The 13,149-nt window shown below is 45.5% G+C and overlaps 1 protein-coding gene across 3 annotated transcripts in view; it reads right to left on the reverse strand.

Annotated features, from left to right (window-relative positions):
* Kif13b (kinesin family member 13B) overlaps nucleotides 1-13,149 on the reverse strand; it is a 151,409-nt gene that overhangs the window by 39,087 nt on the left and 99,173 nt on the right. For all 3 annotated transcript variants that reach the window (XR_005092167.1, XM_028884144.2, XM_028884143.2), the window contains exons 22-29: nucleotides 10,962-11,132; nucleotides 9,812-9,969; nucleotides 7,713-7,845; nucleotides 4,431-4,577; nucleotides 3,850-3,879; nucleotides 2,172-2,271; nucleotides 1,312-1,438; nucleotides 594-649 (exon numbers count right to left, since the gene is read on the reverse strand). Coding sequence is in view for 2 of the 3 variants with exons in the window: in XM_028884144.2 (XP_028739977.1) it covers nucleotides 594-649; nucleotides 1,312-1,438; nucleotides 2,172-2,271; nucleotides 3,850-3,879; nucleotides 4,431-4,577; nucleotides 7,713-7,845; nucleotides 9,812-9,969; nucleotides 10,962-11,132 (922 nt within the window). In the remaining variant the exon portion in view is untranslated. The remainder of the gene's footprint in view (nucleotides 1-593; nucleotides 650-1,311; nucleotides 1,439-2,171; nucleotides 2,272-3,849; nucleotides 3,880-4,430; nucleotides 4,578-7,712; nucleotides 7,846-9,811; nucleotides 9,970-10,961; nucleotides 11,133-13,149) is intronic.

A 13,149-nucleotide genomic window follows, 5' to 3' on the forward strand; every position in this document is an offset into this window, starting at 1 on the left:
AGCAAGCAGGGTTAAGTTCACAGGAACTCACAGAAAAGCTGAGAAATTCATTAAATACTGCTAAGAAAACATAGGATCTCTAGTTGCTGGTCTCTTCCAGACCGAAGTTTTCTTCTGAGCACTGAGGTCAGAACATACTTTCTAGAAAAGCAGCCTAAATTGGTGGGGAACATGGCACTTTCACAGAAGCAGGACTGCAACATGGAGATGCGTCCGTCACTGCCATCGCTGCTGGGCTGGGCTGGGGCTCAGTGGGAACACACTTGTCTAGCATGTGTGAGGCCCCAGATTCAATCCCCAGCTCTAGGGACAGAAATGGAGTGAAATGGAGAGAGGGAGAGAGGAAGAGGATGGAGAGAGGGAGGGAAAGAAGAAGAGACAGAGGAAGAAAGAGAGAGCTCACCACAGCAAGAGGAGATTGAGATTGGCTTCACACAACTAGCCTCTGTCCAGCAGGGAATATGGAACCCAGAGCGCTGGTCCTCACATCAGGGTCACTACAAACCCACAACACAGTGGCTAGATCCACAAAGTGTCACTCTGTCTGTCACCACTTCATCACGGTAAGCCTCCGGGAGCCACCTCGCACTTACCGTTTAAGTCCAGGAATATGACAGGAATGTGGGTCTCCATTCCAGGCACTGGGGTCCTAAATCAGGAAGGACAGGTTATATCCAGTATCCGAGACACAAAAGGCTCATGTCACTCAGGTGACAATGGCCTGGCCACTTCTCTCACTCTAAGCTGGTGTAACAAGGTTCATGGTTGACTGTACAGGCTGCCTCCTATGCTGGGACATGGGAGCTCACTCTTACAGACCCACCCACCGCCTCACCATCAGCCTGTTTAAATCTTTCTTCCTTGCCAAATGACTTACTTAAGGGCTCCTTGTAGCTTAACTCGCTATTTTTAATTTCTGTCAAGTGTCAGAGAACATTTGCTGACAGCATAGCTTAAGCACCTACACCAAAAACTGGTTGAGATGCAGTTTTCTTATGACCTAACATTCTTTTAAGGGAATGAATGATTCAAGTAATTAACATATTAACTATTTTTTAATGCTAAGTGCAGTGGTACTAAATATTGATTTAAGTTCTCAGCAATCCTAATTACCTTGGCCAATAACAATATTATTTAATAAAGCAGTTTCAGGCCATAGTCATATCCAACTCATGAAAATAATTTAACAGTCCTTCAATACAAATAGCTGTTCTCACACACCATGATGAACCACCCATTAAATGCAGCTCTGCAAAAAAAAGAGATATCTGGTCGCCCCTGGGGGCTTCAGAAGACACTGTAGGACCTTACCATTCTGCTGGTGCCCCTGGAATGCCACTGCCAGCAGAGGGCACCATCACTGCATTTCTCTCCTCTGTGAGTGTCAGCCGCATCTCCAGGAGCTGTGCCTCTCGGTCTGCATCATCCTCAGTTTTGTCTAGAAGGAAGTCAGGGTTAGGTCTAGCACTCCTGCCTGCTGTCCCCACATATTTCATAGATTTACTAGATTTTATTTACTTATTGGTTTGTTTATTTAGTGTGGTTGGTGTGTGTGTGTGTGTGTGTGTGTGTGTGTGTGTAAGGGGGAGGGAGAGACTGTGAGTATGTGTGCACCTTGTGCATGCAGGAACCCCCAGAGGACCAAAGAGGGCATCATACTGCCTGGAACATGAGTTTCAAACTGTTGTGAGCTGCTATCAGGTGGGAGCTAAGACTGAACCCAGGTCCTCTGCAAGAGCAGTCAGTGTTCCTAACCACTGAGCCACTTCTCCAGCCCGTTTCCACATTGTCTTTGAGTGAACATGATCTCCCGAGGTCAATGGGAATTTACAGAGGCTTCTTCCAGCTCACAGACCTCTGGTACAGGGTCTGACCGTCTGCCTCAGCTTCCAAGCTCCCAGGACCTCCTCAGGAAATATCAGCACCTCTCTCCCAGTCCCTTTTCAATGTGTATGGATGTTTTGCCTACACGTATGTCTGTGCCCCATCTCCAAATGGAACTACAAAAAAATATTATTACAACCAAATAAAGGCTATGCCCCAAGGGAAGAAGAGGCATCCACCCTCACTACCATATTCACTGGGCCATCAGCTGGCTACAAGAGGGCCGTGGACAAGATGCCCTGGCTGCACTGCCACGAGGAGGGAAATGTCCAACTTGTTCTTCCTACCACGTTTACTGACGAGCTTCTGCAGTTGCTGATCCAAGTATTCTTGACGCTTGGTTAATGCATTGAGCCATTTTCTACGCAGCCTCTCTAAATCCCTATCCTGTAAAGAAACAGGGGAAGCCAAACTCAATACAACATCCAGGAAACACATCCGAGCCAGACACTCCCTGACTAACCTCACTCTTTTAACTCCAATACACAAGCAGCGTGCAACAACTGCCTTTCTTTCTTCTTTTCCCTTTTAAAGACAAGGTCTAATAAAACCCAGATTGGCCTGGAACTCACTCCCTATGTGTAGCTGAAGATGACCTTGAACTTCTCAAGTCTGTTCCCACCTCCGGGAATGCTGGGATCATAGGCCTCTGTCACCATGGCCAGCATCAGCGGGGTAATGGAAGGTGAGTCTAGGACTTCATGTTCGCTAGGCAAACACACTACCAACCGTGCTGTGTGCCAGCCCAACATGTAGCACCAACAGCGACTCTATCTACAACTCAGATCAGAACTCCCAGAACAGACAGCATTCGGGTACTCTAGAGTAGACAGGCCCTGAAGAATCGCTTCTCTTTGCACTTGCTGAGAAACAACATCTTCTATGAGGTTGCCTTGCTGGACAAGACTCACAAATTGTACTTAACAAGCCCCAAACTTCTACTCCTCAGAACCACAGGAAGAATCCTTCAAGTCTCCAGCCACTGCCTCCTATTGTATCACACTAGCCTCCCCAGGAGGACAGCACGTGAGTGCTTCTCCTCCTTGAGTTTGTGTATTTGGGAGGTAGTGGTGGGCGAGAGGACAGGGGTCGTGACTGACAGCCGGGACTCCACCACTCAACACCTGCCAGCATGCCAACCTGACCTCATTTCCTTCAGTAACATGGTTAGGGGGCTGGGTGGTTCAGAGGAATGCTGCAGATGTCGAGTATCTGGATTTCACCAGGGCACTTAACCAAATAGCCTATGACATTCCTGTGGACAAGCTGGAGAAACATGCTGTGCATCTACTCTAAGTGGCACCACAGGACTCAAATACCACATCCAGAGAGCAGTGACGAATGGGGTGATGTCTATTTATAAGAAGACTCCATGCTGAGTTCAACCCCAGCTGAATGATGAGGTGGTTTTCTTTTCTTTTTATCAGTGACTTATAGGAAGGCAGACATTTCTATCAAATTAGGATGATGCAAAGCCAGGAGAGTGACTACAGCGGATGACATAATCAGGCTCCAAAGAGCCCGGGCAGTCTTAAATGATGACTAACAAGATGCAACTTCACAGACATAAACAAAATCTGGCATATTAGGAAAAGAAAAGACAGGAGAAACACCCCCCCCCCCAACCTAACAGACAAGTCAAGGAAGTGGGCATTCAGGATGACCTGGCTTCACACACATATGTGGCCCCCCTCCCCCCCAACCGTGGGTGACTCAGTTCAAGGTGAGCCCAGGTAAGGTATCTGGGAGGTGGTTGTAAAACAGTCCAATGCAGAGGCCCTGACTAGGAAAGGATTTCCTAGCTCTCCAGCCCCCTTCCATGATACCCAGCATGCCATACTTTGTTTGACTTTCGGGAAAAGCAGAATTGTTTAATTATCAAGTAGCAGTGCGAAGAGATCCTGGCCTGTGTAATTAAGCACTTGAATCAAGCTGATTTGATGAGGCCAACAGGTGCTCAATTACCTGGTAGCTGTCCATGTCCTCCTCTTCCTCCTAAAAGAAAACAGCATATTATGTAGAACCAAAACAATTATTTACCACAAATCAGGCTCCATACACAAGCACAAGCTTCTCCCACAGCTCCTGTCTTCTTGTGTAGTTGATACATCACACCATGGCCGCCCACCCAGCCTCACTCCAGCCCTCCATTGTCAGGAAGCTGGGAAGACTAGGAGCTCCTGGAGGAAAGTGAAGAGGCTCCCCTGACCTTTTCCAAGTCAGCACAATGCTCTCCCCGCTGGGCTTACAACCCCCAACACCAGGGGAAATCAAACACCTGCTGGCAAAGAGTCTTTACCAGCCAGTGGGGGGCTCTAGAGAGGGGTGGGCCACGGGAGGAAGTTAATCACTGTTAGCTTGGTGGTTTGCCAGGCGGAGAGGTTTTAACTCTCAGTTCACCACACACCAGGACAACACACAGCACCAGCCTCTGGTTAAGGCAGTGCGCTGAAGAAGACACTAACAGCAGAGAGGGGGTTAGGGCAGCGATGTCTCAAAAGATTCTGGTCCACTGCTGTCTTTCCAAAACAGGCACAGAAACTTACATGGGAGGCCTCATGGGTCTTGGGGGACCTGAGTGGTCGAACTTTCACACACCCGATGCCGACCGACACTATGCACTCTTCCATCAGTGGTAAGGTCCCCGACTCCTGCACAGACTTCACTTCGACCTGAACTCGCCGGGACTGCCCCTGCAGCACAGAGAGATTCGGGAACACACACAAAAATATCAGTTTCCTGACTTTCAAAACTCTGGTTTAGAGAGACCCCTACAGCCTGATAAAAGAAATGCAGTTGCTTTGTGAGATGTTCCTCTATCTCATAACTGTTAAATAAATACTAAAGCACAAATTCAAACCTCGTCAGGAAAATGTATTTTTCTTCAAACAGACAGAGGACCAAATGAACATAATTTTTATAATTCCCAAATAGTAAGAAACTAGAAGAAAACTTGTGTGTTTTGTTTAATGAAAGCTAGGGGCTTGCTCTGTAACTCTGGCAGATATAGTTTTCACTACGTATGTACCCTGGCCTAACCCTGAATTCAAGGCAATTCTCCTAGCTCTGCTGCCAAATGCTGGCATGTGACAGAACACACAGGTAAATGGAAACTCACAAGCAAAGGAAATGTAAACAGTGTCTAATAAAAAATGTTCAACTGAACCAGGTGTGATGGTGCACACTGTAACTTTAGCACTCAGGAGATGGGCACAGAGATCTGTGAGTTCAGGGCTAGCCTGGGCTGCATAGAGTCCTAGGCTATCCTGGGCTACATAGAGTTCCAGGACAGCATAGTCTATACAGCGTTCTGGGGCTCCATGGGGAGGCCTTGACTAAAAGAGAAAAAGACCAACTTTCTGATAAGGTAACTATGAGAGCCTTCATTTCCACCCTGCTAAGCCAGAAATTATTTCCAAAAGAGCCAAAATTTATGAAACAGGATATCAACCCTGTGAGATAGGAATTTAAACTGGTCAAGCTTGCTCTAGGGCTAAGTAACTTCAAACTGAGTAACATTTGCCACAGAATTCAGCAGTCAAGCATATGGACAGGAAATTTGGAAGCATGGTCAAGAACAAAGTAGCAGATCTCTATTAAATGCATAACACTGACGACTGTTTAAAGTGTGGCGCCCTGAGCAGTCACTTTACGGCCTACATTAAAGTGCAGGATACCAAAGTCAGCATTCAGTCTGGTTTTAAAGGTAAGAATTTCGAGGCGGTGGTGGCACACGCCTTTAATCCCAGCACTCAAGCAGCGGCAGGCGGATCTCAGTAAGTTCAAGGCCAGTCTGTTCTACAGAGCAAGTTCCAGGACAGCCAAGGCTACACAGAGAAACCCTGTCTCAAAACCCCTACCCCTTCCCCCTAAAAAGAATTCAGCTGTGTCCCCCAACAGCACAGTGCTGTTTCCACAGCACTGTGTCTCTGCATGGCACTGTGGCTGAAAAGTCTCTCCTTTGGCTCTAAGTCTCTCACTTATGTATGAATGCATCTGAGAAAACTCATTTGCTTCTACCTTCTAGAACAATTAGAAATTTAAATATTTAAGCAAACATTCTCTTTCCTTCAACCTTTTCTCATGTTTTTCTTTGAATACTTTTTTTTTTTTTAAGATTTTATTTATCATGTATACAGTAAGTGTTCAGCCTGCAGGCCAGAAGAGGGCACCATATCTCATTGTAGATGGTTGTGAGCCACCATGTGGTTGCTGGGAATTGAACTCAGGACCTCTGGAAGAACAGTCAGTGCTCTTAACCTCTGAGCCATCTCTCCAGCCCTTCTTTGAATACTTTTAACATTCATCTCGATAGCAGTTCTAATAATACAGGGTTTTAAAGATTTTTAAAAATTTTATGTACATGTGCGTGTGTTTGTGAATATATGCCATGTGACTGTTAAGGGCCTCAGATCTCCTAGGGCTGGAGGTACAGGTGATTGAGAGCCATGCGACCTGGGTGCTGGGAACCAAACTTGGAGTCCATTGGCAGAGCAGAAAGTATTCTTAATCACTGAGCCATCTCTCCAGCCCCCTAGTGTTGTATTTTAAAGTATGGAAACTCTAGAAAATAGCCTACTATTTTGGAATGATGTAAAGTGTGATACAAAGAATATTTCCAAATTATTTGTGCCAATTATCCTGAGATTTTCCACTCTCTGGAATACATGTAACATGAAAGCAGGAGAAGATACAATCTAGGGAAGAGGAAGAGCCAGCAAGGGCAGGTGTGAGGGAGGGAGTGGGGGACTGGTATGAATAAGCACTCAGTATGTGAGCAGATGCAGGAAACTGTCATCAGGAAGACTTCTTTTCTGCTAACCAAGCAAATTACGAGTGGAGACCCTCCCCGTCACTGTCAATCAGAAACACAGACTGACAGATCGCCACTCTCCAGTAAGTGGTGACTGGTCCACATCTCTCTCTGCTGCATGGCCTCAGCCACACACACTCAACACCTGCCACGTGTCAAGCAAATGGTTTATACAGCACTGTCCTAACTGTCGCCCAAACCCACGCCCCTGGTGCCAGCCTCCTCTCCACAGTCCAGGTGAAGGAGTCACAAGTACACAGCTGGGACCTGGCAGCTCAGCCCCTGCACACGCAGTCCTTTCTGCCACTTTGAACTGCTTTCCTCGTGTTCAGGTGCGGACAAACAATGCTTGGTACGTCGCCTTACATCCCACTCTTTGAGCTTTCTTTAAAAGCTTCTCTTTTCAACCCAGTAAAAGTGTTTGCTTCAAGACTGATGACCTGAGTTCAATTCCCAGGACATGAATAGTAGAGAAAACCACTTCTGCAAATTGTCCTCTGACCTCCACTGTGTCCTGTGGCATATAAACTCACACACAAACAGGTACATACAAAGTAACAAAATGTTCTTCAAAAAAGCTGTCTTTAACCTTTTTAGAAACTACTTTTAAAATATCGTAAGTAGCAAGACTCTTGGTAATAAAAGAAAATGTACATAACATAGGAAATAATTTTAATATAAGAAATGGGGTTGAAAAAGTTAAAAATTAAAAAAGGGCCAATGAGATGGTTAAGTAAGTAAAGAAGCTTGCTGTCATGCCTAACAACCTGAATTCAAACCCCAGAACTATGTGGAAAAAGAAGAAAGCAAAGTCTCACAAGCTGTCCTCTGACTTTTACAAGCACATCTACCCACAATCGTATACAATAAATAAATGCCAATAAATTTAAATTTTTCAAAGAAATGGGCTTGACCATTGTATATTTAATCATCATCGTCAAGAATTCTGTTCAAAGGAATCCACTGTAAGCCTTCTGGTGTCAAGGGATATACTATGATATCACAATCTTGGTACCTGCCGGAGCTGGAAGATCCCTCCTGTTGAGACATCTTTTGCGGCAATCACTTCCACGGGGCAGTATTCACCATTCTCATTCTGTTCCAAGATCTGAACCCAGAATTCCAACTTCCTGGTGACTTCACTCCACCTAGGAAATACATGCAGTCCTTGGGAAGTTACACCTCTTTCCAGGGGGCAGGGTTTCATGTACAGGAGACTGTGCTCAAACTCGATACATAGTCAAAGGTAACCTTTAAGTTCCAGTCTTCCTGCCTCCTCCTCCTGAGGTTACAGGGATGTGCCAACATACCAGTTTATGCAGCAAAACCCAGGGCTTCATGCACACTGGTTAAGCACCCTACCAACGGAGCCACCTCGGCAGCTCCCAAACTATGCCTCTACTTCAGTGCAGACAGCTTAGGATCTTACGTTTGACTTAACAGTGAGAATGACCGTAAACAGAGAAGCCCAGGGAAACGATCTTCAGATTAGGAAAAAATGCACAGCACATAATGGCAAACAACATGAACAGAAAGTCAAATTCACAGCATCAGATACAGGATGGCTCCTTGGTTTTCTGCTGTGGTTTTTGAGGACTGAATCCAGGTGGCCTTCATGTGCTAAGCATTGTGCTCAGCACAGCACTGAGCTACAGCTTAATCACAGGCACTTTTATTTTGTTTCAAAAATCACAATGTGGGGTAGAACAATGGCTCAGAGTTCAAATCCACATCAACAGTGGGTGCAGTGGCCCACCAGTAATCCCAGTAAACAGAATACACAAACGTAGGGCTCTCCAGAGTAAGGTGGACAGCTAGACTAGCTGAACTGGGGAGCTCTGGGTTCAAGAGAGAGACCCTGCCTTGATATATAAAGTGGAGAGCAACTGAGGAAGAAATGTTACATCAACCTCTGGCCTCTACATGCATACATACATGTGCCTAGACAACTTGTGAACATGAGTGTGTGCATGTACACACTCACGCACACGCGCACGCACAGAGCATACTCACGGGGTCGGGTAATGACAAATGCATTTGAAAATGACTATCCAATGACTGACATATTCTAGTCAGTACACAGAAGCCAGGCACAGGATGCTCTTCTCAGAGGAAGGTGTCATCTGTGACTTGAGGAGGATGTGCTCTCAGATAAGTAAGAAAATGCAGAAAATAAGTCTCACCTTCTAATTTAGGATTTGATAAAAAGAGAAAATCTGTTTCTCATCTACAATTAGATGGAAGTAAAAACATCCCCTCTTCAGTCATTCCCTTTTAACTCTTTCATGTTATCAAGTGCCTCCCTTCCTCCCATCACTGACATACTCAAAACTGGAAAGGGTTAGGGGTGCTGAACTGTGCAGTGCTTGCCTAGCATGTGTGAGGCCCTGGGTTCAAACCCCAGCAGCACAAAATCAAACAGGCAACCACCACCAACAAACAGCTATGAGCTAGAGGCAGGGTCAACATGAATGCTACAGCAGATTGCCATCCATCTCTCCACAGCTGGTTAATCAGAAAAACTCACTGTGGTAAATGACCTTTCTCTTACACTTCACTTCACTGTTGCTTCTTAAACACCCATGTGCTTTTTCCATCATTCTCTACAGTTCGCTGCTCTAAGGAAATTGTACTGGGAGACTAACGCCCTCGAGACAAACCTGGTGGTGCTCAGGAGGTGGCCATTCGTTTATACCAGTGATGGCTCAAGAGTTCAAGCATGAGCCCCACCAGAGTCTAGAGCTCCAGAACAAACATCAACGCTGGTGAACCAATGCCTGCCTGTAGTTCCAGCTCTGAACATGCGGACACACCGGATCCTTGAAGCGGGCTGGCTAGCCAGCTTAGCCCTGCTGGTGAGCCCCGGTTTTGAATGAGGGACGACCTTGTGCCTCAATGAATAAGGTGGAGAGTGACTGAGGAAAACTCCCCATGTCAATTTTGACCCCCACAGGCTAGCACACACCCACACTCCACTCATGCAAGTACGTATACACACATGTACACACCACACATACACAAGGGAAAGAAAAATGATTTATAAATAAGTGACAGTCATCTCCTGCAATTTTTCTAAAACTAGAAATGGGAATCCAGTGAATACCAAAAACTCACCTGTCCCGAAGACTCCTTGTTTTTGCTTGGATGATTCCCAAATCCCACAGGGCTGGGTTTTTCCGAGGATCATTCATTTTATGTCCATATACTTCAATGGCCAGGGCCCCATCTGAGAGATACTCAATGAAGTCTTCTGTGATGTTCACATTGAACTCCTGAAACACAACAGCTCATTGCGGAACAGCACACACTGCCTTGGTCTTTCGACCACTTAAGCCAGGCTTCACATCCTTCATGATATCGGAGAGGAAAGACAGAGACAAAGGCCACTTTCCTCATAGAACAGAATGGCCATTGAATACCAACAGTGATGTGCACACAAACTAACACTCTTGCTTTCAAACACAGCATGGTACTGAAGCGGGCTGGAGAGATGGCTCTGTGCATGAGACCGAGCACTGCTTTTCTAGGACCCACACCTGGTGACTCCCAACTACCTATAATACCAGATCCAGGGGACTGATATCTCTGGTCTCTGTGGGTCCCTGTACTCATGTGCACACACCCACAAAGAAACACACTGATCTAAAAAAATAATAATCTTTTAAAATTAAAAATACATAAACATAGTCATGACTTTAAAACTTCTCATTTTGAAAGACTAATCTATAAGAATAGCAAATTATTTTGTTAGCAGTATTTTAGGAGCCTCTTTTCATTTTTGTTGGGGGTCAAGTGTAGGGTAAATAGCAAAAGCCAGTCCAAGCCCTGATGGTCACCAGCCAAAGGAAGTGACGGTCACTACTTTGAGTTTATTCAGCCCACAAAAATATCATCGTTAGTGATAACCGGTCAGGACCTGTGGGAAGAGTGAGCAATCAACAGGGCAGAACACGGGGTGCCCAGCAGGGTGGTCTCTGGTCTTGTTACCTTCAGGTTCACTAAAACACTAGTTTCCTTTTTATAAAACACAGGCTCCCTCTGGAAAAGAGTGCTCACGTATACATGTACACAGCTTGTTTTCCTTTGTACAGAAGTTAACTCTCGATTCTGGATATGCTGAATGAACTAACCCTTTGGTCTAGGACTACAGAATACTCCAAGACAAATAGCGGCCCGATCATCCAGAGATGCAGCAGCATGCACTCACTCCTTAGCTGTGTTTACATGAATGACTTAGACACTGAGAGACCGAGAAGGGACTCACACTGCAATGATCGAACACAACCATACACTGTGGCTCCTTGCTGGTGGGGGACGAAGAGGTATCCACTTCGGGGGCGACGGTCACTGGCTCCTGCTGATCCCAGAAGTCGTACTTGCAGAACACAAAGTGGCACAGATGCTGCGGCAACCCTGTGGCCTGGAGTATTTTAACCTGAAGGGAAAGAAGGCTCCATCTGTCTCGACCAGCAGGATCCAAGGAGTGCTTAATGCAGAGACCGGGGGGGGGGGGGGGGTGCCGCCGGCTCTGTCACCAAACATGCACCTACTTTAGACTGTGTCATTTGGTGTTGGCCCAGGACTAGCATACAGGCCTGACACAGGGTAAGAATGACCAGATACCCAGGTAGGTGCTGGGCAGCACTTAGACTGACAAGAGCATCTGAATCCTAGTTTGTCAGAATGTAGGATACCATCATCATTTCCAGAAGGTTCTGGAAATCAACATCACCCAGCATTTTGTAAGGAAAGCACAAAGGTGTTTAGCACAATGAGCAAAGCACAGAACTGTGTCTGAGTCAATGAGCAGCAGATCTTCAGGAAAGGGTGGGATTCACTCAGTTATCTCAAGAATACGGAGGAACTGAGCTCTGGAAGAGAATTCTACGTGCTACAATCCTATTACTTTATTTTTATTTTATTCCTACTTGAGAACTTCACTGGGTATTGCATTTGACCATCTTGTCTGGAGGGGAGAATGGAGGAGGTGCAGAGTACAGAGTTGCTGTTTTCTGCACTGACATTTGCCCCAATACCTTCCCCTGAGAGTAATGGCAAACACCCAAAGGAAGCTCTGGATGAGGACCCAGGAGTTTGTGATTACAAAGGATGGTCAGAAGCACATGCCCAGTAGGACCAATGCCCCAGAGAAAATGCCTGCAACAGAGTCTTTAAAAAAAAAATTGTTGCCGGGCAGCGGTGGCGCACACCTTTAATCCCAGCACTCGGGAGGCAGAGCCAAGTGGATCTCTGTGAGTTCAAGGCCGCCTGGTCTACAGAGCAAGATCCAGGACAAGCTTCAAAACTACATGGAGAAACCCCATTTCAAAAAAAGCAAAATAAATAAATAAATAAAAATTGTTTTTAGTATTTTTTTAACTATATGAATGTGTGTATTGTGTGGGGGTATATGCCTGTGAATACAGGTTCTTATAGAGTCCAAACAAGGGTGTCTGATTCCCTGCTGGAGTTATAGGAAGTCATGAGCTGCCTGACCTGGTGCTAGGAACTTACCTCCAGTTCTTTACAAAAGAAGCAAGTACTCCTAACCATGAACCATCTCTCGAGCCCCATTTATCTATATATATTTATATACAGGTCTGTATGACTGTATCAATGAGCATGATGTATGTGCAGGCGCCCTCAGAAGAAGCCATCAGACCCCTTGGAGTTACAAGCAGTTGTGAGCTGCTACAAGTGGATGGTGGAAACAAAACTCAGACCCTCAACCACTGAGCCATCCCTCCAGCTGCCCCTACCAGATCTTAAAGCAGCCAAACATTCTTCATACTTTTTGCAGCAGCATTTGGATTTCAATTTGGAGTTTCTGTGATAGCTTGTGATGGTGTTAAAACCACACAATTAGGAAATAAATCCTAGAATTATTCATTAAACTGCATGGTATGTGTGATGACTATTGCTGGTTGTCAACTTGACTACACCTGGATTTAACTAAAACCCAAAAAGCTGGGTATACCTGTGATGAATTTTTTTAATTAATTTATTTTTATTTATATGTATTAGTGTTTTGCCTAGATGTATGTCTGACGTATGCAGGTGCCAGATCTCCTGGAACTGGAGTTATAGGCAGTTGTAAGCTGCCATGTGAGTGCTGAGAATTGAACCCGGATCCTCTGGAACTCCAGCTCCACAATTTTTTTCTTAATTAAATCATTTGAAATGGGAAGACCCACTTCTGGGTCTTTGAGGTGGGAAGATCTACCTTTAATCCAGATCTTTTAAGGTGGAAAGATCAACCTTTAATCTGGGCCACGCCTCCTGCTGGCAGTCTATGTGAAGGATATGGAAGGAAGCTTGCTCTCTTGCCTGCTTGCTCACTCTTCCTATCAAGTCCATTCCTGCTGTGACACTAGAGCCTCTTTCTTCAGGATTCTGCTGTATACTATCCTGAAGACCATCTGAGATATCTGAACAACTACTGGATTCTTGGA

Source organism: Peromyscus leucopus, chromosome 9 (assembly GCF_004664715.2).
Source record: "Peromyscus leucopus breed LL Stock chromosome 9, UCI_PerLeu_2.1, whole genome shotgun sequence".
Lineage (NCBI taxonomy): Eukaryota > Metazoa > Chordata > Mammalia > Rodentia > Cricetidae > Peromyscus > Peromyscus leucopus.